Source organism: Solanum pennellii, chromosome 5 (genome assembly GCF_001406875.1).
Source record: "Solanum pennellii chromosome 5, SPENNV200".
Classification (NCBI taxonomy): domain Eukaryota; kingdom Viridiplantae; phylum Streptophyta; class Magnoliopsida; order Solanales; family Solanaceae; genus Solanum; species Solanum pennellii.
In genome coordinates, this window is record NC_028641.1 from 76514765 (window position 1) to 76541396 (window position 26632).

The 26632-nt window shown below is 32.3% G+C and overlaps 2 protein-coding genes, 1 long non-coding RNA gene and 4 other non-coding genes across 7 annotated transcripts; all 7 read right to left on the reverse strand.

Moving 5' to 3' along the window:
- Window positions 1–4976: 4976 nt before the first annotated feature.
- On the reverse strand, window positions 4977–10660 carry LOC107019859 (protein ALP1-like). The gene is made up of 2 exons (XM_015220223.2): window positions 10255–10660; window positions 4977–6307 (listed from the first exon to the last, which is right to left on the reverse strand). The coding sequence occupies exons 1-2, from the start codon at window positions 10385–10387 to the stop codon at window positions 5253–5255; spliced, it is 1188 nt and encodes a 395-aa protein (XP_015075709.1). The 5' UTR covers window positions 10388–10660; the 3' UTR covers window positions 4977–5252.
- Window positions 10661–13298: 2638 nt separating this feature from the next.
- Window positions 13299–16626, reverse strand: LOC107020851 (receptor-like protein kinase THESEUS 1). Its single transcript, XM_015221370.2, has one exon. The coding sequence runs from the start codon at window positions 16003–16005 to the stop codon at window positions 13477–13479; it is 2529 nt and encodes an 842-aa protein (XP_015076856.1). The 5' UTR covers window positions 16006–16626; the 3' UTR covers window positions 13299–13476.
- A 1156-nt stretch (window positions 16627–17782) lies between these two features.
- Window positions 17783–20196, reverse strand: LOC107019103. The gene is made up of 4 exons (XR_001456745.2): window positions 20088–20196; window positions 19940–19984; window positions 18406–18599; window positions 17783–18203 (listed from the first exon to the last, which is right to left on the reverse strand). It is a non-coding gene; the product is annotated as an uncharacterized LOC107019103 (long non-coding RNA).
- Window positions 20197–21740: 1544 nt separating this feature from the next.
- On the reverse strand, window positions 21741–21901 carry LOC114077385. Its single transcript, XR_003578694.1, has one exon. It is a non-coding gene; the product is annotated as a U1 spliceosomal RNA (small nuclear RNA).
- A 1007-nt stretch (window positions 21902–22908) lies between these two features.
- Window positions 22909–23069, reverse strand: LOC114077383. Its single transcript, XR_003578692.1, has one exon. It is a non-coding gene; the product is annotated as a U1 spliceosomal RNA (small nuclear RNA).
- Window positions 23070–24357: 1288 nt separating this feature from the next.
- Window positions 24358–24518, reverse strand: LOC114077382. The gene has a single exon (XR_003578691.1). It is a non-coding gene; the product is annotated as a U1 spliceosomal RNA (small nuclear RNA).
- A 1636-nt stretch (window positions 24519–26154) lies between these two features.
- LOC114077386 lies at window positions 26155–26315 on the reverse strand. Its single transcript, XR_003578695.1, has one exon. It is a non-coding gene; the product is annotated as a U1 spliceosomal RNA (small nuclear RNA).
- Between the last annotated feature and the right edge of the window lie 317 nt (window positions 26316–26632).

Below are 26632 nucleotides of genomic sequence, written 5' to 3' on the forward strand. Positions count from 1 at the left end.
TATATATATATATTAATTAATTAATTAAAAGTATGTTATTTCTAAAATCTGAATCAAAACTGTTATTTTTATAAGAAGATTGATCACACGATTTAATATGATATAAAATATTTAAAATATTTTAGATTTAAATATCGATCTCATAAAATGAAATTTAACGTGCGTGAACCATAATTTAGAATTAGAAAAACATAAGAAATAATAATATGTGTGTGGAAGACATGATACAATCACCCATTTTCTTTATTAACTTTTTTCAAAGATGAAATCAGATTTTTTATTTTAGAAAATAAAAAAATTAAAAAATTAAAATATAAAAGAGTTTATTATATGTAATTTTTATTTTATCTTATTATATGTTCGATTTTTACATATCTATATTAAAAATTAATTTGAATTTGCTCATTTTAAATTTTCACACTACATATACTATTATTCAACTTGCTTGAATGAGTAGAGCGTATATGTGAGATTATTCATCAAATAAATAAGTGCTTAATTTTGACTATAATAATAGTACTAATAATATCAACGATATAATTAATCATCAATATTTTTTATTATTAATTTAAAATTTTAGATTTGAATTCTGAATATGAAGGCAGTTTTAATAAAAACCATTTATCTTAGGGAAAAGGGTCTGATATACCCCTCAATTTTGTCATTTAGAGCTGATATACCACTTGTTATGAAAGTGGCTCATATATACCCCTACTTGTAAACAAATGGCTCACATATACCCTTTTCCTTTGACGGAAATGAAAAAAATATAATTTTAATCTAAAATTTTATTTTTTTTCTTCTAAAAAGTATAATCTCATATGATTAAATTTAATCCTCGTCAAACATATTTTTTTGACTTTTTTTTTTCAATGACTAATTTATAATTATTATTTTGATAATCAAATTTATTTATGTTTCACTAATATTCTTGTAAAACTTATTGTAGATGACCAAATTTTTTCTTCGAATACGAAATTAAATTACAATACACAAAAAAAAAATAGTTTAATTTTTTTTCTTTAAACTAAGGAATGAAAGAAAAAAATAAAACAAAAATAAGAAATTCAAATAATTATAATAAAAGAAGTCAAAAAATAATTTATGTATGAAAAAAATTAAAATATAGCTTGAACTTTGATAGAAGAATCATATATACCCCTAAATAATTTTTTAAAAAAAATTAGAAGTAATAAATATAAATTTAAAACTAATTTTTTAACTTCCGTTAAATGAAGGGTATATGTGAGCCATTTTGTAACGGCAGGGATATATGTGAGCCGTTTGTATAACGGTAAGGGCATATGTGAGCCACTTTTATAACGAGGGGTATATCAGCTCCAAATGACAAAGTTGAGGGGTATATCAGACCCTTTTCCCTTTATCTTAAAATAATTTTTTTAATATAAATTTAAATTAATCAGATAAAATCGAATACTAAACACAGAGTGAGTAATAAAAAATATATAATGATAACATAAAGATCATAGTCTATAAATTTAAGTCGTTACTTAATGTGTACTTAGAAAAATGGAAAAAGGAAAAAGTCATATTTATCATATACTTTGAAATTAGTACATTGATTTGATCCTTAATTACTAGAGTTAGTCAAATAAAATTAAAGCAATATACTTTTCAATTTTATTATATTGTATTTTTGGTTCTTTAAGAAGCAATAAATTAATTAGATATAATTATCTTTATTTAGTCATCCTTACGTTACACTGACTTGGATCCATCATCCAAGCATGCTAAAGTTTTTTGTTATTTTTTTATTATTAAATTTATATTCATAATTATATCGCGAATAACGCTTGCATTTTTTTTATTACCGCGACTATTGATACAGAGTTAATTGATATTTATTCCTATTATTATATATTGCTTATTCCGTGGGGAAAAAAAATTCATGACCCGTGGGCTATCAACCTGTGTGTTAGCTTGCTTGTATTATCGATCACTCGTCTGTCCGAACTGCTTTTAGCGCTACATGTCACTTGCAATATTGTCGCTTTTGTTCTGACTGAGCTGACTTTCGCACATGACTTCTATATCCTATTATTCTTTGATCTGACCTTTATCGTTATCGGTCTAAGTAGAGGGGTGCTAAGTCAGATGTCTGGTGAACACATTTATAATGAATGGATTTATATAGTAGGTGTATTAGCTAGTAAGGAAGCGAGGTAGTGAACTTAACGTTGACAAGACAACTAGTGAATCTTTATTATCGAAGAATAAATGTAGGTTTAGAGAGAGATTAATACGATGAAAAAAAACAGAATAATAATGTTCGATTGAAATTAATAAAAGAGTAAATAAGAATAATTTAATTAAATGATTTTTTAAGTTTATAATTTAAATCTTAAAAAAACGTGTAAAATAAAGTATCACAAGTAAAATAAAATAAATGAAGTAATTGTGTGTGCAAGAAAAATTCAAAGTATTGCCATTTTTTCTTATTCGAACAATTAATTTCTCCTAGAAAAAAAAAAATAAGTTTCTTAACATATTAATTCAACGCCAAATATTAATTATGAAAAAAAAACTCATTTAATAATTTATTGACTTTTTTTGTGAAAATTAATTGAAATCCTTTTGTATTGTAAATGTCATCCCTCGTCACCTTAATTTAAGATCCAAATTAAATATCATGTTTCACTTTTTAAAAATATTTTAAAGTTAAAATCGTATTAAAAATAAAATTGATTTAATTTAAAGTTCAAGGATATATTTGATACTTTTCCCTATTTTATAAATGTGTTGCTCGTATCACCTCCACACATATATGGATCAAAATTATTTTGTTCGATATGTACTTTTTAAATTTGCTACTAGTATAACAATCGAATAATTTTGTAAAAGAAATACTCGGGGGAAGAATTAGAAGGGCATGTATATTGATTCAGTCCAATTCAATAATTTAATCTAACTTTGTATTTATATTTTAAAGTTCTTCTATATATGTATGAACTTCGAATATATTACCCAGTAAATTAACGATATTTGACATTACAATTCTAAAATTTAATTGTTATACAATTTGAATCTTAATCGCTCCGCCTTTGTCAAGACTTAAGCCGATGAAAATTAAAGAAATCACATCTCATGGGACCATACTAACAAATGTTTACCTCATTTTATCACTTAATTATGATATATTAATATAATTCGATGTAAACACGAAATAATTAAATACTTTTTTATGCATAAAATACACACAACATCAATATTCACCTTGGAAGTCAAAGATATGCTCATCTTATAAAGTCAAGTCATGTTGTACAAATAATACAATATATATTATATTATATTATATTATATTATATTATATTATATTATATTATATTACATTATATTATATTATATTATATTATATTATATTTCATTTTAGTTAATTTTGTTCAATCTTATATGGTAAAAATTCTTTGACTTTAAAGCAAATGGTTCATGTACTTCGATCATAGTTCCTTTGAGCAGAAGCGAATTTAAATTTAAAATTTAATTTTTATTTTTTACTAATAATATTATATTTTAAAAGTTATAAATTCATATTTATTATTTATTACAAATTTTATGAATTTTTAATAATTAAATTTATATGAACTCGATATAACTACCACTAGTTTTATGATAAGACATATCATATTTTTTCAATGTTTTTTCGATGACTATTTAGTGTAACTTTTTTATATATAAATATATGTGAATACATTAATTGTGCTATACTTTGTATTTTAATTTAATAATTATAATATATAAAAGAAAGAAAAAGTCATATTCAATATTCATGGATTTTCCTTATTAGTTTAGAGTAATTCAAACAAAAAGAGGAAAAAAGAAGGTAGTTAATTAATGCCTTTGAAGATTATGTTTTGGTTCAAAACAAAGAAAGAGTAATTTTCTTTCTTCGAGATGGAACAGATTCAGAATTTAATTATAAGATATGAAGTTATCGTAAAATAATAATTATGTTTAGAATTAAATATTTATAGATATTTAGTATTATTTCAATTGGTAGTTTTCTTGATGGAGAAATTAAAACCTATCTAGAATGTGCACATAATTCTTCTTATAATAAAATTGATATTGATGTACATATGGGTGAGTTGAATTGAGACAACAAATATAAATAACCTTTGGTGACCACTTTTAGATACATTGATAAATATTGGTCCATGTTCGATATTTACGTCAAATTATATTAATTTATTATTATAATTAAGATAATGATTTATTAACAAATATATATATCATGCAAAAATATATACCATCAAATCATTTAAAAGGTAATCGTAGATACGTAATCTAAAATAACTGATAAAAATATGATATAATAGGTATTCAATCAAGATATCCATTAATTGCACTTCTTTTAAAGTACGTAACGAGGTAGATTAACACGAACAAATTGAAAATTTCACTATTTTGAAAACACTAAAGGGATCGTTTGGCACAAAAATTAATAACGACGTTAGTGCAGCCCAAGTACCTGCTAAGCCCAAAATACATTTTGGGCCCCTTAGCCCATTTAGTGTGACATGGGTCAACAAATCAAACGTATATCTAGTGAGGTATAAGTTCTTTAAAGGCGCGGAACATAACTTATGAGATATTAGCGAAAAAACAAATGCATCTTCACCTCCCTATTTAACTATGGCAAATGACACCACATTTTAGAAGTCGGACGTCTATCAGACACAACCGCTCTACCTTCACAAGGTAGAGTAACAATGTGTACATATCACGTTTCTCAGACCCTATTTGTAAAATTACACCGAGTTAGTATGCTGTATTTTAGAAGTCGGAGAAAAGAAAAACAACATACAAATTGAAGCAATGAGAGATTCTAGTTTCAACGTCTTCTCTCCTTTTCGGAGAAGATCTACTTATTTGGGCAGTATGATTAACGACAACCTGATAAACAAAGCATCTCACGTTCACAAAAGGTATGGAATAGTCACACACAAAGGGAGTGCGATGTATGCAGCCTACCTGACTCAAGCATCAAGCATCAGTGGCTAATTCCATGAATCGAACACAACCTATAGATTACACGAAAATAACTTTTAACGTTGCTATAAAGCTTCCCTTTGGATAGTATAACTAACATCATAAAAATTCACAGTTGTTAAAAGTTGGTAGACTTTAACAAGATGGTACTTTTTCTTAACTTAAAACTACATGGATCACAAACTGACACTTAGTCTGCCAGCTTTTGGAACTACAAAGAATTGTTGAGCATAAAGAGCAACCTAAGGGACATTAGGTGGAAGCTTGTTAGCTAAGTAGAGAGCAAGTTTCTCTCTTTGAATCGAAGCAGATTTATCGGTAGAATCACCAACTTGTTGACCATAGTCAGGATCATGATGATGAGTAACTGGCTTTTCATCTTGAACTCCATCGTCTAAATCGATGAGAATGTTGTGTAGCAGGCAGCATACAAGAATAATCCTTGGTAGCTTTTGCTTATCGGGCCTCCACATTACGCCTTGAATGATCTTCCATTTATCTTTCAACCTGGCCAGAGCCCTCTGTGCCACCTTCCTTGTTGCAAAATGCCGCTTGTTGTAATCAGCTTGGTGATCAGTAAGTTCACGTCCTGTGTAAGGAGTAAGAAGCCATGGCAAAAGGGGAAAACCTGAGTCACCAACGATGTATTCTCTTAGTTCTGTGTCGTTTGAGAGGTTAAATTTCTCTCCACTTAGCCTCTTTCCTTCTTCAGCGAGTTCGAAGAATCTTGAGCTTTTGAGAACCTCAGAGTCACTTAGACTTCCAGGCCAGCCAGCTAAAACATCTAGGAATCTCATGTCAGGGTCGACGATTGCTTGCAAAATCATACTGTGATTCTTTTCCAAATCAGACCAGACTTTACTTGATGGATCAGCTGTAGAGAGGCAAAACATGATATGTGTGGTATCAACTGCACCACAACAATTGGGAAGGCCTCGGATGTTCTCAAATTTCGACTTTATGTCTTTCATGTCATCTTGATTTGTAGGCCAATGGATATGGTGGAGGCCTCTTTCTTCCATGGCTTCCACAAATCGCCAAGTTATCTGAGAGACAGTCGACTGGTGTATTCCAAGAGACTCACCAACAATTGATAGTGAGTCACCTGAACTCAGCCTTCTCAAAGCAACAGCAACTCGGTCATCTAGAGACAAGAACTTACCGCTGAGATCAGTTATGTTCGTAGGTTTAGACATCATAGCATCCTTCACAAGTGAACAAATGTAGTTGAATGTCTTCCTTGAAAGTTTGAACATAGATTCAAATGTAACTGAGTTTCCTTCCTCTACTGAAGTCCCTGAGAAACAACAAACAAAAAGAGGGTCAAATATCATGGCCGCAAATATACTGAAACATAAAGTTAGGCCTTTTAACTGATGAATATTATCTCAAGCACAAAAAAAAAGACCCTTCATCTCTCGGACCTAGAGCTAACTAGAAATGGAACTTGCAAGAAAGAGGTTATCGTTGCAAGCTTTTGTTTCAAAACTGTCTTGTCAACAATGATGAAAATTCTCTTCAATCATGTTCAATATCATCTGCTAAAAGTGCAGAAGCTTAGGAGCTACATATAAACATAACCATCATTTCATTTCACCACTACTTCAAAATATCCTGAAGCACTTCTGTATACGTGTATCCAGTATCTCCCTAAATACTTGCATGTTTGGCCATATGCATTCTTCGGCTATCTATGGCAAATCTGAGTATCAGTTTAGCTCCTAAAGCTAGATTAAAACAGCCAAAAGAAAAGTGCTACTCTGTTAAGCTAAGCTGCAACAGTCTCAGACACTGCTGCGTAAAATTTCATCTCAAAGTCTTCACTCGATAATTTCATCTCAATAGATGAACCAACCCATCCTTACAGAGGGGTGCCATTTCGGGAAAAAGACTCAAGGTAATCAAATGGGATCTCCAATATGAAATATACTTCTAAGTCCAAAAAGTCACCAATGCCTTTGTTCCCTCCTTTAGTTACCTGCCTTTATCTCTTTTCCATTTCTTCATCCTTAGTAACTCTGTACTTCACATATCATCACGCTATTAACATCTATTGTAGCGGAATCAACGACCATAAGCACTATTACTGCTTCTTCAATAACAGAGTCAAGCAGAAATATCTCAAGCAAGCACATATAAGAAAAAATGAATCAGCTTGGAAGCTCATAGTCAAGCTAGACATAGCATCCATCAATATGACATTATGACCAAGGAGTCAATTAAGTGGGTGAAAATCACAGGCGACCTGGGGTTCATATTCCGGCAGAGACCAAAAAAAAATACTAATAATTTCTTCCCATCAGCCTAAACCTTGATGAACAGAGCCATCTTACGTGCACTAGTGAGACATAGTAGATACTCGGACCGAGGGGTTCACAAGTTGGCTCTGCATCACCCTTAATTAAAAATAGAAGGAGAGAAAATGGTCAAATTTCGCGCAGTACTTGAGCTACTTTTCCCTCCATTAAGCATTGGTTCTAATCTTACCTCATTATCGGGAAAAAATTTCATTTTGTTTTAAACTTCAATGAAGATCCAACCTGAAGTATAATGTAGGGTAGTTTCTTTACTGACCGAGAAACCGTCAAGACTCAGGATCCAACCTTTTGGGTCAAGTGCAGCCTTCCAAACTCAGGGGAAGATGGGTTCATCCCCCTACTCTTCTCCACTTAAAAACTGAACTTATTTTGCTTGGCAGAGCTTTGAACTTATGACCTAAGGCACAAGTCCCACAACCGCTGACAGTTGAGCTAACCCTTGGGGTTAACAAAGGTAGTTTATACCACAGCAAAAGTAAAGGGGCAAATTTGGACCTTTATCCTCGTAAGTATTTTGACACATGAAGCTCACTCATTTCATGTCGGAGCTACTCTAATTGTAAGGATAGGTACAAGACGATTTTCTAACGGCGAGGGTATGAATGGACCTAAAGTAGAACAAAGGGTAACATTAACCAATTTCGGATATAGGAGCAATTTGGACCTTTTCTCTTAAAAAAGGGAGATAGAGCATAGAACTAAAGGGGTTAAAAATAAAGAAAGCACTTCCGAATGAGTATTCCTCGTGAGGAGATAGAAATAGAGAGAGCAGCACAAAACTTCAAACATATCACTAAGCATGGCTTATGAATTCAAAGTTTTCACTTTACTCATTTGTAAAGCCTAAACCTACACAATTTGATCTTTATCATCAAATGTTTTTCTTAGCTATAATCTGGAATTATGCATTCATCTGTCAGTGCGGTTTGATGAAGGGAAAGAGCAAAGACTAATTCAATTTTCAGTCAGATGCATGTTCCAATGTAAAGTCACTAGATAAGTCCTACCAGCCTATAACTCACTTAGATAGGTTAAGAACATTCAAACTTTAATCAACCATTGCAGGATATTTGGTCAGTTGACCTGTACTTCATTCGTTTTCATTAAAAAGACAAGGGAAGCTACTCTGCATACAATGCCGGTATGTTCTCTCATTTTGAGTGGCATGCTGCAAACTTAATAATTCTACATTTGGTATCAGGATATGATGCAGTTCTTTGTACAAAAAGCCAAATAAGCAAATAACGCCAGAGAATAAACTAAAATGTAGCAATTGTATTAGCCCCAACAAATTTGAGGAAGGCTAAAAGATTGGAAGGGAATGCAAAGTTATTAGGAGTTAAGTAGATTGTACTTAATGAAAAAGACCAAACCAAACATCTACTGGATCAACTATTCATCATAAAAGATAAACTCTTGTCCCTTTGCTCTTTGATTTTTTTCATTGCTTCAAGTTCCTCCCTTTTAGTGGCCAATCTCATTCTAGGAGCATTCAAAGTGTCACAGATAAATTCAGGACCCAGAAACCAAAATTTTCACCTCTCATCTTTTACCATTAGAAAAAATCACATGCAGCTATTGGTACATGGAAAAAAATACTCATGCACTTGAGGAACTGTAAGAGAATGTACCATATACAAGACTCTTTGAAACAATAAATTGGAACAAGTATAGCCAACATTCAACACTCTATTATATACCAATTAAACAAAAAAAAGTTATCATTTCTGATAGCTTAAGCTTTTAGATGAAAGATCACCCGACAGGGGGATCTCGGGTTCAAGTTTACAGGCATATGTACATATAATCAAACGTTTCAACTGAAAGCAATGTCTTTGAACCCATAGTCTCAACGATTTTGAAAAAAATGTTATAGGTTCAATAGTAAGAACCTAAAGGTTGAATCAATTAACTCTAAACATGTATCTTTCTATGTTCGAGTTGCATTGCCACCACTCATCTAACATATATTTCATGTCTTTAACCAAAGAAAATATCAGGCTCTAACGTAAGGAGACGTGTTGTGAACCTGGATAATAAAGAAAAAAATATCACTTAGCCTGACATGAGACAGTCACACAATCCAACACACTCCTCATTTCTTCTTTTTTTCCTCAGAAAAATGAGAGATCTCCCTACTAGCCATTTTCATGGTTCAAGTACAGAAAAAAAACTCATAAAATGTGAAGTGAGCAAAAACCAATTTAAAATAACTCAAAGTTTCACCAAGAGTCTGGCCTAGTATCCTATGAGGTCTCAGTTTTACACCCCGGATGCAAAAACACTAAGGGGTCGTTTGGTAGGATGTATTAGAAAATCTAATAGGATTATCAACATATGTATAACTAAGACATGTATAAGCATGGTTAAAGACATAACTATCTACAATACACCATACCAAACTATGAATAAAAAATCATATCAAGCATAACTAATCCCAACATTCAACATTACTAATACACCCTATACAACACCAAACAAGGGGTCGTTTGGTAGGATGTATTAGAGAATCAGAATCTACTACATGTATTAGTCATGATATTATTTAATCTTTTGTATGGTAAAATCTTTTAGCCAAGAACAAAACCATGGTATTAGTAATACAACGGATAAAGACAAAACTACCCTTAATACATTAAACCAAACATATCACAGCAATACTAATCTCAATATTATCAGTACTATTCTTATACACTCAACCGAACAATCCCCGAGTGATTTTTTCTATCTATCCAGACCTCGGTGAACAAAGTTACTCGATAACAATGTTATTTAAGATGTAGCTGCACCGAACACCACAAAAAATCACTCAAAGTTGACCCAAAATTTCCTGTATAAGACAGATAAACACAACAAACAACAAACAAAACAAAAAATGCAGCATCAAACATCAAAAAACACAAATCAAGAATCAAAATTTAGTTACCTGAAATCCTTTTGGAGAAGTCGACCCACCAATCTGAAGGACAAACATGAGATAACGAAGAATGTAAAGGGGTATATTGGTCAACATCTTTCTCCACCTTCTTCTTCCTCTTTAACCCCCTTATAGGTCCCATTGAAAAAACTCAAAAAACCCAGTTGATTCACAACCAAAACACAAAAAAAATCTCTCTACAGAACTGTAAACTCCACAAGAAAAGATTTTGACCAAATGGGTATGCTTAAATGAAGGAATATTAAGAGATTTTTGCTGTTTTTAGAAAGTTATAATCAAGAAAAAAAATGAAGAACAAGGTGACTGAGAGCAGAGTGCAGAGGAGAAAGAGGAGGAAGAGACTAAAATGGGACAATTGTGTAAAAAAAAAAGAAAATTGTTTTATGGTTTTAAAGAAGCATGCAGTAATATATAGTTTGTTTTATTATAAATGATTATTTTTTTTATTTAGATATAATCGGACTCGAAAATATTGTGATATCGGATTCGAAAATATTATAATTAGGAGTTACATTCAAGGTTGAGGTTGGGGGTCAGGATCGAGTGTCATGTCTCGAGTTGAGTCTATAAAGAGTCCTGAAAAATGTTTTTTTTTATTTGAATGTACTATAATTAGGACTTACTTCCGAGATCGAGGTTCGGGTTGGGATCGAATATCATATCTCGAATTGTGGTTGTAAATTTTTGGAATTTTTCTTTCTTTATATAGGAAAATAAGGTCATTCAAATAAATATTTAAATCATTCAAACAAGAAATAGAAAATGAAAAAAATACTAATGCGTCGATTTAATTTTTACTTACTTTTTTCATGTTGTATTTAATATTCATATTAAAGTTTCGATTATCTAGATTTATAACGTATAGAGCTTACTAGAGAAAAGTATTTTCTATTATTATTTGTTGCACCTGTGATTTGAATATGATACTTCATATTAAATGTGAAGATTAACTTCTATATATCGACAAACATCATAAATCGTGTTGAAATGACATTGTTAATAAGTCAGTGAGGATATGCTTTTGTATTTTTACTAAAAAGGTGTTGTGTAATTCCTTAGAATCAATTTATTATTTTAATTTAATGTACGTGCAATACACGTGTGTGTCACGTTAATATACAGTATTACATACAATAAGAATGAAGTATATAATACTGCAACGGAAGTTACAATATATGTAATATTATATTCATTTAAACAACAAAAATATGTATTTTTATAATTTTATTATATGTGTTACACGTATATATTACCTCAATTAATTAACACAAAGTATAACTTTAAATACTTGAAAGATTTAAGAATTCTTTAGAATTTCTATTTAAGTAATTTATTGTACTTTTAGAGTAAGACGTCATTGATTTTTTTTTTAACTACTTTGAAGATAACACATGTCATAATGTGCCTTCGAATAAATATTTAAATCAATCAAACAAGAAATAAAAAATGAAAAAAATACTAATGCAAGGGTTTAATTTTTACTTACTTTTTTCATGTTGTGTTTAATATTCATATTTAAGTGTCGATTATCTAGATTTATAACGTATAGAACTTACTAGAGAGGAGTATTTCTTATTATGATTTGTTGCACCTATTTGAACATGATACTTCATATTAAATGTGAAGATTAACTTCTATACATCGACAAACATCATAAATCGTGTTGAAATGACATTGTTAATTAGGGATGTGTAAAATTTAAACCGACCGATAAATCGAATCAAAAATATTGTTAATCGGGTTATTGGGTAAACAGTTATTTAATAATTTTATAAAAAAATATTATTGGATTATCGGTTTGTTATTGGTTTTAAATATTGGATTTATTGAGTTAACTGATAAACCATTAAGAATATAATAATAATTTTTAGTTATATATATAAAATTAGTAGTATATTAGACTAAAAATATAAAAATTATATGCAATAAATAATAGTGAACATTACTTATTGCTTAACACTTAACACACTCTCCTCTCTGCTTTTAGTTATTTAACTTTTAGGTTTTACTTTTTAGGATTACTTATTTACTTTAGTATACGTGCATTACACGTGTGTGTATCGTTAATATAAAGTATGGCTTATAATAAGAATGAAGTATGCAATACTACAACGAAAGTTACAATGTATGTAATATTATATTCATTTAAACAACAAAAATATGTGTTTTTTATAATTTTAGTACATGTTTTACACGTGTATATTACCTTAATTAATTAATAAAAAATTTACGTGTTTAGTACTCATATTAAAGTTATACTAACATGAGTATAACTTTAAATACTTAGAAAGATTTAAGAATTCTTTAGAATTTCTATTTAAGTAATTTATTGTACTTTTAGAGTAAGACGTCATTGATTTTTTTTTTTTTAACTTTGAAGATAACATAATGTGTCTTCAATTTATTTTTCTTGTGTCTATTATACCATGAAAATCAAATTATAATTAAATGTAAATTTTTTAATAAACATTAAATAATAATTTGGTAATGATAATTAGCCTGTTATCACAAGTTAAAATTTATTCAAGAATATATTCACATTTGTGATTGCATGATACTCCTTAGTCACTCTCTAATTACTTGTCAATTTTTTCTTTTATAATTGTTTTTAATTACTTATTCATTTTGATAAATCAAGAAAGGACAATTTTTTTTACCTATTATACCCTCAACTAAATGACTTATTACATTAAAAAATGTAAAACTTTTCATCTACTCCACAATTAATAGGGGTAAAATGATAAACTCACTACGTCATTAATTATTTTTTTAATAGTTATACCAATTCAAAAGTGGACAAGTGAAAAGAGACGGAAAGAGTATGCAGGGACATGAAATAATTGTTGCTATTTATTTAAAAGTAAGTAATTCAAAATTTTAACATATACTTTTTGGACAAGACAAAATATTCTTTGAAAATATATAAGTAAAATATAGTTATTTTTTGAAGAACACACATATTAAAAGTGACATGCGTGCAAACTGACCTGAACATCACGTTCATCGAAGAGAAATGAAAACACAACTGAAAGAATCTTGAAAAGACAATTACAACATGAGCATTACTACCATTGATTCATAATGTAAACTGTGTAAAGCCATACATAAAAATGCATCCTGAGATGTATAATATAAGGTATAAATCTACTTATAGTATGAAAAAAATAAATGAACACACTATAACCACAACTTTTAATACAATCTTCTTCTTTACCTTCCTTTTGGATTCATTATCTGAGAGAACACTCCAGATGAAGTTGTTACATCTGATTCACCATGGCTAACGATGTCGATTTCATCAGCCTCGCCCGACTCAACACAGGGAATTGAGTAAGGTATATCTGGTATACCATTGCTGTTTTCATCTTCTAAAGATTGTCTGGCAGCAGCTTGTAAGTTAAGAACGTATTCAAGATTCCAAAGAACGTCCCCCATCGATGGTCTTTCAACACCATACTCAGCCAAACACTTCTCCGCGGTTTCACCATATTTCCTGAGTGAATCAAGGCTCACTTTTCCTGCAAGATAAGGATCGATTATGTGCTCCAATTGTCCCTTTTTTTGCCAATGCATTGCCCACTCGGCTATGTTTACTTGTTCTCGTGGGAGTGAAGGATTGATTGCTGAACGTGCACATAGGACTTCCATGAGTACTACTCCAAATGAATAGACATCAGACTTCTCTGTCAGTTGCTGCCTACGATAATACTCTGGATCGAGGTAACCAAAACTTCCCTTCACAGCTGTGCTCACGTGAGTTTGATCTAACGCGGGGCCAAATTTTGATAAACCAAAATCAGCCACTTTTGCTGTGAGATTCTCATCCAACAAAATGTTGGTAGTCTTGACATCGCGGTGGATGATGCACTCAGCTGCACCAGTGTGAAGATAATGCAATCCTTTTGCAGCTCCGATGCAAATTTCTAGTCTTTGTTTCCACGAAAGATGAGGAAAATTTGATCCGTATAAGTGCTTTCTGAGCGGTCCGCCTGCCATGAATTCATATACAAGGATCATCTCATTTTGCTCCTCACAGTAGCCAATTAAAGAAACCAGGTGTCTATGGCGTAGCTTGGATAACATCTCGATTTCTGTCCTGAACTCGACAAGTCCTTGTTGAGACTTGCTATTTCCCCTCTTTACAGCAACCATTACCCCATTTTCTAACACTCCTTTATAAACTTTGCCAAAGCCACCGACACCAATGACCAAGCTCTCATCAAAGTCCTTTGTAGCTTCACGAATCTCAGAGAAGGCGAAGATACGCCCCAACGTCCGTGAAGGTGTTGTTGAAGCAAAACTACCTGCTGAGATTTTAGTTTCTGAAATTCCAATATGATTTGGAAAAGATAACCATGATAAAGATTTTTGTTTCACCATCTTTGGTTTACGGAAACAAACGAAACAGAGAAAACAGAACGCTGCGATGAGCAATAAACCTGCTAAACTTCCTAAGATAGCAAAGACTATTAGCATTACATGTCTCTTAGTATTTGATCTTTCCGAATTGCTGGAATATCCTACAAATTTTCCATCGAGGCTGCTACTGGGATTGCTCATTTTCATTATCTCCAAACCATTTAGAATAGCATTGGCTGGAGTAATCCTCAAATTAGAAGGACCAACTTGAACGAAAATTTTATTCGAGCCCATTGACATATTCACTACAAAATCCACAAAGTAAGCAGCTGACAATGCCATCGTCTTTGTTGAGATATCCAACGATTCCACAGCAGTTTGGTTATTGATGTACACATCGAAGATCAAATTGTTAAGAGAAAGACTAACAATATCACAGAAATGCATCCTAATGAAGTAAATGAATCCATGTTCGACTGGAAATGTCCATGTAATGTTGAACTTTTGATCTATTACTTTGGCATCTGCCATTTCTTGTGCAGTGGCATACACCCAATTCGGTGCAATATCAACGGACTCACCTGCCGGATACTTGACTGATTTCGGATCCATACTCACCTTCCGAGCAGTAGCAGGATTAACAAGAAACGTATGATCTGAATTCCACATCCTCCACAAAGTGTCATTTCTTGGTGTCAATCTTGGACCTCCCATATTCACTCTATAAGCTGTCTCTAAAGCAACCGAGGACGGAACAACAAAACCCGGCCCCCTCGGAATAGGTTCAACACTGAAATCAAACTGACCCTCAGGCATAGAGACCACCTCTATCCCATTGATAAATGCAACTGAGCCACTAGCTGGAGACAATGTAAGTACTAAATTACCCGAACTACTCGATCCACCTATTTCGATTACGTATTCCTTCAACAAAGGTTCCTTTTTCCCCAATCTTGAAAAGGAAAACTCATGAAGCAATGTAATCCCATTAGCCACAACAGAAAAGACAGCTGATTTTAGGTTGTGTTTATTATTCTTAACAGGATAGAAATGCAACCTTAACCAATGTCTACCAATCTGCTTTGTACTAATAGTATACACTGAACTTTCAGTAAACACTCTAGCAGAATTATGAAGTTCAGACAACAAACCATTTACATTATTTGACACAGTTATAAGTGAATCTGTTGACAACACCACATCAGAATCCCCAAAATCAGATTCAAAAACCCTTCCATCTTCAACTTGTATAGATTTATTTCCACCACAGCTAATCAAGAAACAGTCTATTGGGGTAAAAGAAGCAAAACCCAATGATGAAAAACTGAGAAAACACACAATGCTAGCAGAAAACAACAACCACCCTTTTAAAGAAACCATTTTTATTCAAATATACAACTCAAATAACAGTCTATTGGTAAAAAAAAGACCAAAACTGAGAAATCACACAATCCTAGCAGAAAACAAGAACAGCCCTTTTCCAAGAACACATTTTTACTCAAAAATACAGCTCAGAAAACAGGACAAAGGAAACATAATCCAATAACCAAAAACTAAGAAATCACACACAATGCTAGCATAAAACAAGAACAACCCTTTACCAAGAACAAATTTTTACTCAAAAATACAACATTACAAGACTGAAAACAAAAACCCCATATGGCAAAAACTCATTTTCTTGTCAAATTGAGCTAAAACAAACCCAAAAAAAGCCATACCTGATGTATACAAGATGAACAAAAAAGTAAAATTTGGGAAAAAGGTTGTGATTTTGAAGATGGGGTTTTTGTGCTTTTCAAGATTTTGGAAGTTTTAGGTTTGTTAAGGTGAGTGAGTGAGTGAGTGTGTAGTAATGAATTTTTTTGGGAAACAAGTTGTGTTTATGACATTAAAGTTGGAAGCTTAGGGAATTGAAATAGCTAGCTAACTAACACAACCACACAGCCAGTATACAACTGTCACTCTTGCAATATTTTAATAACTGTCTTCTATATTATCTCTAGATTCATGAGTTGACCTACTTTTTTTTTTCTAATTTTATAATGCTACAAATCCAAAAAAAAAAAAATCTTTTTTTTTCATTTTTGGGTGAAAATGAATTTTTATTAATGAGAATATTGACACCTTATATTTTTGTTGATGTTGATTGAGATATTAATTTTATCATAAAAAAGTCAGTTCGATGCGTGAAATATTTAGATACAAAATTTGAAAAAGAATCAAATGGACCTACTTTTAAGGAATGTAAGAATCATGAATGATTTATTGGTTATGTGTCAAATATTTTTTTAAAGATCCCCGTTAATCTAGATGGTTATTTGGTGATTATTTTATTTTTTCATAAAAAGTAATCTTTTATAATTTTTGAAGTGACATAATTAGATATATTTTATTTTTCTGTCTACTCAGTGTTACTCAGTGTTTGGTACCTAAATTGAAGCACGATTAAATTTGAATTCGTGCTAGAAAGTGTCTGAAGGTAATGCTCTCTAAGATGGACGATTTTGTATCCAGGAGAACTCGAATCCGGAACTTCTGATTAAGAGTAAGAGAACACTTATCACTCGATAACAACCGTGTTGGTGAAGTAGTTAGATATATTATTCTATTTGTTTATTCATTCAAATAAAATAAAAAATTGAAGAAAAATAAAATGAGGATGAGGATATTCCCTTTAAATCATCTTATGTTATGTGGGGCTTATGCAGGAGATCACGTGCAAATCACATGCCTAAGTTTTAATCACTTAATTAAGTAATCTAATCACGTGATCCATCCTGTTAAGATCCAGTTTAGTTCTTTTTGATTAATAATTAATAATTAATAATATACATTTTCTAACTCAAATTAATCAAATCTTTGTTTGTGTCAGTAACACTCTACCTTTCCAGATTACCCAATTTTTTTATAAAAAAAACTTAACTCTCTAACGTGACATGTTTAAAATCACAAATTATAAATTATTTGGTATATATGATGTACCTTTAATCTAAGATCACAAATTATTTTTTAAAATTTCGTGACAAATCAAAGTATTACTATGCTTAACTTCTCTTTTACTATACTAGGAAACATAACACCTTCTAATATGGCTTTAAATGACAATTAATATCTTAACTTGATATAATTAGATCTAGTAAACACACTTTTCAAGATGTGCATCCTCAAATGTTTATTGTCAAAATTGGGGAGTTTACAAAGTCAATATAAACCAAGTAACACTGCAACTCTGAGTATGCACACATCTCGATATCTTTAACTTGGTCTCAACAGACAACTAAATACGAACCGGACCAATTCTATTAACCAAAGCAGTACATAAGCCAACATAACATGTAAGCAAAGAGTGACAATGTTGTTCTCAAGAGTACAAACATATTGACCTCTCTAATTAAGAGTCACAACTATAAGATCTACTCAAACTATTTGACCTGAAAACAGCTAACAAAACTGTCGATTGAGCTATTTGTGTGCGAAAACAACTAGTTTCTGTTTAGATTATCTCAATCTTGTTTACCACATCCAATGCATCATAGTCTGGAGTCAGTCGAACGTAGGCCTTTTTGGTTCCATCAGGCCTATTGAAAAGTGAACAAGCTTCATGTCAACACTAAGAACCAAAAAACAGCCGCTGGCACGAAAATGGGATTCTATGTGGCATAGCATGATGATGGTGATCAACAAAACACCAACTACCTTATACTTAAGTATGCTACATTGCCAACTACCGATCCCTGAAATGAAAAATACAAAAAGATTGTCTGATATTTCGGCATTTACCTGATCAAAGTGTTCACTTCCTTGGAGGTGCACTAATACGGGGTTACTTTGGGTTTCTATCCTTCTTCAATGTCCTGGGCCTGTGAAAGGTGACTTTTGTTCGTATCTTCTTTGCCGACTTCTTGAAGGTTGAGCCAGATTTCACAGCCTTGGCATCCTTTACAGCCTGAGCTTTGGGTCTGCCTTTTTTTGTGCTATTAGTTGTGACCCAAAAGATAGAACAAAATCAATGTGATGCAATGACACCATTTCCTTAATGTAAAACCAACTGTAAAGGGTTGCTGGTTTTGTACATTACAGAAGAGGCAAAATCTCAGTTCTTTTTCTATTCATGTAAAGAGCTGAAAACTCAAAACTCGCAAAATATTCTAACATGTATCTATTTCATATACATCAGCCATTGTACGCTAAAAAGCTAAGAAAACAAACAATTATAGGCTAGTTTAAGTACATTTTTCAATTTTCCTTCAATGCATCTCCGACCCTCTTCATCTCCACAACCAACCAGAAGAAATTAATAGTAATGCATATCACTTTTATCCAGCAGTGCCATTTGAAATATAACTTCTAGTTTTTCTGCTACTAGAAAGAAAGAAATGATCTTTAGAATTCCCAAGTCCTATTAGACTCTTTTGGAAGTCTTTTTGGGTTCGTTATGCCAAATGGGGAACTTATTACTGGACATTACAAGGCAATCGAACAAGCAAAGGTCCGCTTTCCCAACTTCCAACCTCCATTAAACAGAAAATAAGAACAACGAAAAGAACATCGCAACACGAAGATCAATCAAATCGCAGTTCAAGCCTATTACTCTGCCAAAATATGTGAACTAATAAAGGTCCACAGTTCACACAATTACAACTACTTTAGCTTATCAATTTACAATATAATTAGAAGACTAACAAATCAATCAACCAACTACAACTCAAATCAAAATTAGTCCAGTTTAGCAAAATAAATCCACTATACACATTCCACTCTATCATTGCGACCTCATAACACGAAGATCAGTCAATTCGCAGTTCAAGTCCATTCGTACGCCAAAATTTAAACTATTGAAGGTCCACAGTTCACACAAAGCTTATCAAAATACAGTATAATTGGAAGAATGACAAATTAATCAATCAATCAACTAACTACAGTTCAATCAAAATTTGTTAATCAGCTAAAGAAATTCACTCCATCCATTTCGACATCCATTCAGCACAAAAAAAAAAAGAACTACGAAAATGAACAGCAATTCACAGTTCAAGCACATTTACATTCCAAAACTTGCTGGTAATGAAGGTCCAAAATCCATGCAAATACAACTTCTTTAGCTTATCAAAAATCCGTCATAATTGAAAAACTAACAATTGAATCATTCAACTAACTTCTATATCAAAATTTGTCAAGTTCAGCTAACTGAATCCACTCAATCCATTCCAATTTCAGATAATTCTTCTTTTAAGGCAAATTACAGGCTCTACAAAACTAGCAGTTCTCTAACTTCGCATAATTCAGTAGTAAAAAAGTACATAATGAAGCTAAATACCTTTCGCCGGAGCCATTTTGACAGTTACTGCAACCCGAACCTTACCTACATCAAATCATACAAAAAAAACAATGAGATACATATATATGCAGCTGTTTACTTCTCGTAGAAGGAAATTTCCGGCAACGGCCGGCGAGTATTGACCAACCTGGAGGAGGAGAAAGCGACGGGAGTTATTGCAACCGCCGGTGAAGTCGTAGGACTGAACAATGACAGTGATAAAGTACTTGGGCTTGGGCCTGCTTTAAATATTTGGGCCTTATTGTGTTTTCCTCTTATAATACTCAGTTGGTTGCCATTTAGGTCTCGGATAATCGATTGAAGGATCACTATTTAAACTAGGAAACTTTCGCATATAGTTACTCAAAAATAGTTTAATTATGCTTCAAATATATAGTTTGTTAATTATGATTCGTAGTCACATGTTATAGGAAGGAAAGTGAGGAGAAAGGCGAGCGAGAGAGGACAAAGAGTGGAAAAGATGTGAATTGTATGTGTATACTGATTAGATAATTGTATATATGCTGGTATACATATGTATCTGTATATCTAGAGAGCGAGAATGAGAGATGGAGGAGAGAGACGAGCGAGATTGGGAGAGAGGGAAACAATTTGTATAATTTGCATCTTGTTTGTATAATTCGTAGGTATGTTTGTATAATTCATATGTTTTTGTATAATTGAGTTATACAAAGTCTGAAATTATATAAATATGATCTAACTCAAAATAACGAATTGATACAAACATAAATTATGAACTTTAAGCAGTTACACCAATTATAGCCATCGTATATAAATTTTTGTATGTTTCCTCGTTTAGATCAACTTTACACATTTGAGACTGATGTTGAAAAAAATAGTGTTTGAAGTTTAACTTCGAATAAAATATATGTTGGATTTGTCTATTTATAATGTGCACCTCAATATTATTGACCTATTTATACCATGCATTCAATATGTATATACATGAAGTTGTAAAAATCTAAAACATTAAATAAGTTACAATTAAATATTCACAAGAAAAATATTTGAATTAGCCATTCAAATCTACTAATAATTATTATCATTTTTATAGGTTAACTTATTTGGTCGATAATTTAAAGTCGAAATGTTTTATTGAGTACCTCACGTATAATCAAATTAACAATAGCATTTGTTATATATTATAGTAAGCACTCATACAATATATTATCAGAGAAAAATAATTAGACATGTGATTAGGTAAACAATCATGACGTAAACTCGATCACCCGAAAAGACCTTACTCATGCGCCCCTCTAAAGTGCGATAAAGTTCACCAACCTAGGTTATGAGCCTTCTTGATCAAACATTGACCCTATTCACTTAATGATGTGGGACTAAAGTGATCCTTCTTAGACAGGCAAATTTTGCTGTCCAAAAAAAGCACTTATATATATATATATATATATATAATTAGTAAATATTTAAAAATTAAAGTCAAAAGGATTCAATATATAGTAATATATACTGTATACGTTTAAAAAATTATATTTATCTACGCAATATAATTTTCCGTGAAGGTGTGTCAATTGACGACAAGACAAGGAAAGAAAAAGCAATTACATGATTAATTCCAAATAAGGCAAATGCATGTGCTGAGTATTGTTCATGAATAGCTGTGAATAAGTTTATGACATATGTAGTGTTATGCGTTCATCCGAATTCAATAGCTCAATAAATCAAATTTCTAACAAAATCCATAAAGTTTAAATCACAGATCCACCATTACACATAGGATTAGGTGGTAGAATTAGACATAAACATTTGGAATTTGAATTGGGTAGGGGCCGCGCGAACGCAGGCCCCCAAAGCAACAAATTATGACGTAGGCTCGGCCACTTGGGCCGACCTTAGATAGGCACCCCTCCAAAGTGCAATAGAGGTCACCAACCTAGGCCATGGGTCTTATTGATCGCCCATTGACCCCGTCCAGGTAAGTATGTTTCTTGGTAGTACTTGGTCTTTTTTTATAGTATATCCTCATTCCTCTTCTGTCTTCTTCACTTGGCGATGTGGGAGTAAGCCATCGTTTTTCAATTCAATTTAATGAACTTCTATTAGTTTTCATTAATAATGTGTCACTATCCTATTAGCTATCCTAACAATTAATTAAAATAATTAAAAATGACCAAACCCACCCGCTCCAACAAAAATCCCACCAATAAAGAGCATAAGAAAATTTGTATCCATTATTAATATGAACTTATAATTTATCATTCATTTTATTATTGTTTACTTAATTATTTTTATTTAATAATAGTCGTATTATTTTTAAAAATAGTGTAGTACATGGTTTATATTCACGTGCGTTAGTACTAGTATGGATAAAATGAAAAGAAAACATAAGTTTTCTTACCATAGATTGTTTTTTTGTTAAAGAGGAACTTGAGAAGAGAAATGTTTTGCAGCCGATTCAGAAATTCAGAAAAACAAACCATTTCCTCCTCAAGTTCTTCTATAACTAAAAAAACAAAGGTCATGGGCCTTGCTGATCACCAATTGACCTCGTTCAGGTAAGTATGTTTTTCCGCAGTTGACCTATTGGCCCCTTTTTTATAGCATCTCCTTGTTACTCTTCTGTCTTATTCACTTGACGGTGTGGGATTATGATATTATTTGTAAAAAAGAGTAACTAACATCCTCAATGTCCAAAATAAGCAAATACTTGTAACGACAATGGATCCATGACATTTAACTAATGTCAGTAAAGGCTTTTTAGTACTAGTACTCTTTGTAAATGTGTATATTTATTGCCGATAAAAATTATTTTGTTATGGTGAAGGTAGTCTGTCAAAAAATGAAGCATTCACAATTCTATCAACCTAATTTTTTATGTTTATTTTCTCTTTTGTTTTTTGAAAAAGACCTAAATTATTGAAAATGTTAGTACTGATGTAATTCACAAGCCTATAAATGAGATACTATATAATAGTTGTCTTTTGGATTGGGTAGGGGCTGCGCGAACGCAGGCCCCCTCAGCAACAAATTATGACGTAGGCTCGACTACTTGAGCCGACCTTAGGCAGGCACCCCTCCAAAGTGCAATGGAGGTCACAAGCCTAGGCCATGGGTCTTATTGATCGCCCATTGACCCCGTCCAGGTAAGTATGTTTCTTCGTTGTACTTGGCCCTTTTTTATAGTATCTCATCATTAATCTTCTGTTTTCTTTACTTAGCGATGTGGGAGCAAGTCATCGTTCTTCAATTATTATTTCAAATTGAAATTCCATCAGTTACACATTTGATCTTTGCACAAATGCTTATCCCGACTAAACATTTTCGTTGTTATCTGTATTATAAGAAGAAATGAATAACGAAATAATGAATGGCAAACTTTTTCTTAATCTATTAGAACGATAACAAATAAGAATGCAGTTCTTTTGATAGTCCTACTGTCATTTTATTTCGACGATGAACTCAAGGATAGAGCAGTGCGAGCCTATAGAACAGATCCTGTAGTACAATAGTACGGCCGAGAAGAAATGAAGACAGACAAGAATGTAGCAGCAGAGAAACAGATATGTAAAGATAATGTAGTTTATGAATGATGGCCACTTTGAATTGTCATAGTTAAAGGTATTAGGAAAATAAGGTACAACTTCCAGGATTTCGAATGATTTCATAGTCATCTCCAAGTTGGCGTAAACCAGATTTTGAATAACCAATGTACCAAGAGCTCATCTTCGTTTCAAGAAAAGCGTTTTGGGGTTCTGCAGAACCTGTAACTTCAAGTGTAAATAAAATGTTATATGCATGTTTGCTTAGTTATTGTCAGTCGAGAACGATCCTCTATGGCTCCACGACCCCTGAAAGGCCACGGAGGATGTTTAATCACGAGCTAGTCCCATGGTCAGTCGTGCCAATCAATGTTGCTACAATGTAATATGAAAGAAATGAAATGATTAGCTTCCCTATTTTTGGATTTGGAATTTGACATCTGAAGGCGGTAAACCAGGCTCAGAACGATCATCTACTGCACCATGACCCCCGAAAGGCCATGGAGGCTGTCAATCACACGCTCGAGTGGACGTTAATGTTGTGGGGGCAATGGAGGCATTGTTTTTGCTTAGTTAAGTAACAGAGTTATTACTTAATGTGAGAGATTAAGATTTTAATCTCACTTGTTGTATTTGAAGTTTGTATTCACTTTTGCTTGTGATTAGCGATCCTGTGTGACAAGTTATGATTTTAGTCCTGAGCAAGGAGGTTTCCATATAAAACTCTATCTTCATTGTCGATTACATAAGTTCTTTGCTTCATTTATCGATGTGAGAAACAAGGCTCGAGAAAGAAAAAACGAAGTAATCAATTCTATCAACCTATTTGTTTATGCTTCTTTGCGATAATCACAAACCTGTCAATGAGATACACAAGAAAACAGTTGTATTTTGAATTGGATAGGGGCTGCGCGAACGCAGGCCCCCTCAGCAACAAATTATGACGTAGGCTCGACTACTTGAGCCGACCTTAGGCAAGCACCCCTCCGAAGTGCAATGGAGGTCACAAGCCTAGGCCATGGGTCTTATTGATCGCCCATTGACCCCGTCCAGGTAAGTATGTTTCTTCGTTGTACTTGGTCTTTTTTTATAGTATATCATCATTCCTCTTCTGTCTTCTTCACTTGGCGATGTGGGAGTTAGTCATCGTTTTTCAATTCAATTTAATGAACTTCTATTAGCTTTCATTAATAACGTGTCAGTAATCCTATCAGCTATCCTAACAATTAATTAAAATAATTAAAAAGACCAAACCTATCCGCTCCACCAAAAACCCCACCTACAATAGACTATTTTTTTTCTTTTTGATTGCCAAAATACTCAAGGATTATGCTAAACAAGAGATGACTTTTTCATACACCGCCGTTTATTGACTTTTCGGAAGAGTTATGACTTTTCCGAATGAGTTGTGACCTTTTGAAAGGGTTGTAACTTTACTTTTACAAGACATAATATGCATATTTTCACACATTACTGTTTATTGGCTATAAAAGAGGAGTTTCCTCAAATTTTTAAACTACAATTTTAAAAGTTTTTCACAGTTTTTCTTCTTCGTCTTAAAACACTTATATTCAAAGTTGACATCTTTTTACATTGAATCATTACGATCTTTTTAAAAAAATGTGACTTTTTCGATGAGTTGTAACCTTTTCGAATCATTTTAACTTTTACGATAAGAAATATGCACATGTTCATGCTACCGTTTGATAACTATATGGAGGGGTCTCCTCGCACTTTAAAAATACAATCTTTTTTATTTTTTCTATTCTTATCTTCTTTAAAACTCATGTTGATTTACATACGTTAACATTCTCAAAGCTTAGTGAAATTTGAACACTATTAAAATAATACTCTAACAAAAACATTCAACTTCGTATATCTTCTATATTTTATATCAATATTTATTTATTTGTATTATAAGTAAGAACTCCAACAATACGTTAATAACTAAGTAATGAACCATGGGGGAGGGAGGAGAAAGGAGTGATTAACATTCACTAGTAATCATAAGAAAATTTGTATCCACTATTATGAACGAACTTATAATTTATCATTCATTTTATTATTGTTTAATTGATTTTTTTATTTAATAATAGTCATATTATTTTTAGAAATAGTGTAGTACATGATTTATAGCAATGTGTTAACACTAGTATTGATAAATGAAAAAAAAAATTTAAAGTTTTCTTACCATGTATAGATTGTTTTTTTTGTTAAACAAGAACTTGAGAAAAGAAATATTTTGTAGTCGATTCAGAAATTCTGAAAAACAAACCATTCCCTTCTCAAGTTCTTCCGTAACAAAAAAAAACGAGAAGAGAATCTAGGCCATGGGCCTTGTTGATCACCTATTGACCTCGTTCAGGTAAAAGTATGTTTCTCCGTAATTGACCTTGGCCCTTTTTTTAATAGCGTCTCCTTGCTACTCTTCTGTCTTATTCACTTGACGGTGTGGGATTATGATATTATTTGTCAAGGAACCAGAGCTAGTCTGTAAAAAAGAGTAATTAACATCCTCAATGTCCAAAATAAGCAATATACTAGTGATTACTATTTCTAACGACATACTCTTTGTAAATGTGTATATTGGATCACGAAAAATGAAGCTTTCGAATATAAATTATTGAAAATGTGAGTACTGATGTAATTCACAAGCCTATAAATGAGATACAATATAATACTTGTCTTTTGGATTGGGTAGGGGCTGCGCGAACGCAGGCCCCCTCAGCAACAAATTATGACGTAGGCTCGACTACTTGAGCCGACCTTAGGCAGGCGCCCATCCAAAGTGCAATGGAGGTCACAAACCTAGGCCATGGGTCTTATAGATCGCCCATTGACCCCGTCCAGGTAAGTATGTTTCTCCGTTGTCCTTCGCCCTATTTTATAGTGTCTCATCATTAATCTTCTGTTTTCTTCACTAAGCAATGTGGGAGTAAGTCATTATTTTTCGATTTTCATTTCTATTTATTGAACATCCATCAGTTATCACATTTTCTACATATAATGTGCACACGCTGCAAATAGTGGCATACGCTTATTTTTGAATGATTTCATAGTCATTTCCAAGTAGGCGTAAACCAGATTCTGAATAACCAATGTAGCAAGAGTTTGGGGTTCTGCAGAACCTGTAACTTCAAGTGTAAATAAAATGTTATATGCGTGTTTGCTAAGT

Coding starts and splice junctions, on each gene's coding strand:
- LOC107020851 (XM_015221370.2), bottom strand. CDS start 16,005: ATGGTTTCTTTAAAAGGGTGGTTGTTGTTTTCTGCTAGCATTGTGTGT.
- LOC107019859 (XM_015220223.2), bottom strand. CDS start 10,387: ATGGGACCTATAAGGGGGTTAAAGAGGAAGAAGAAGGTGGAGAAAGAT. Junction 6,308..10,254: donor CTTCTCCAAAAGGATTTCAG/GTAACTAAATTT, acceptor GTTGTTTCTCAG/GGACTTCAGTAGAGGAAGGA.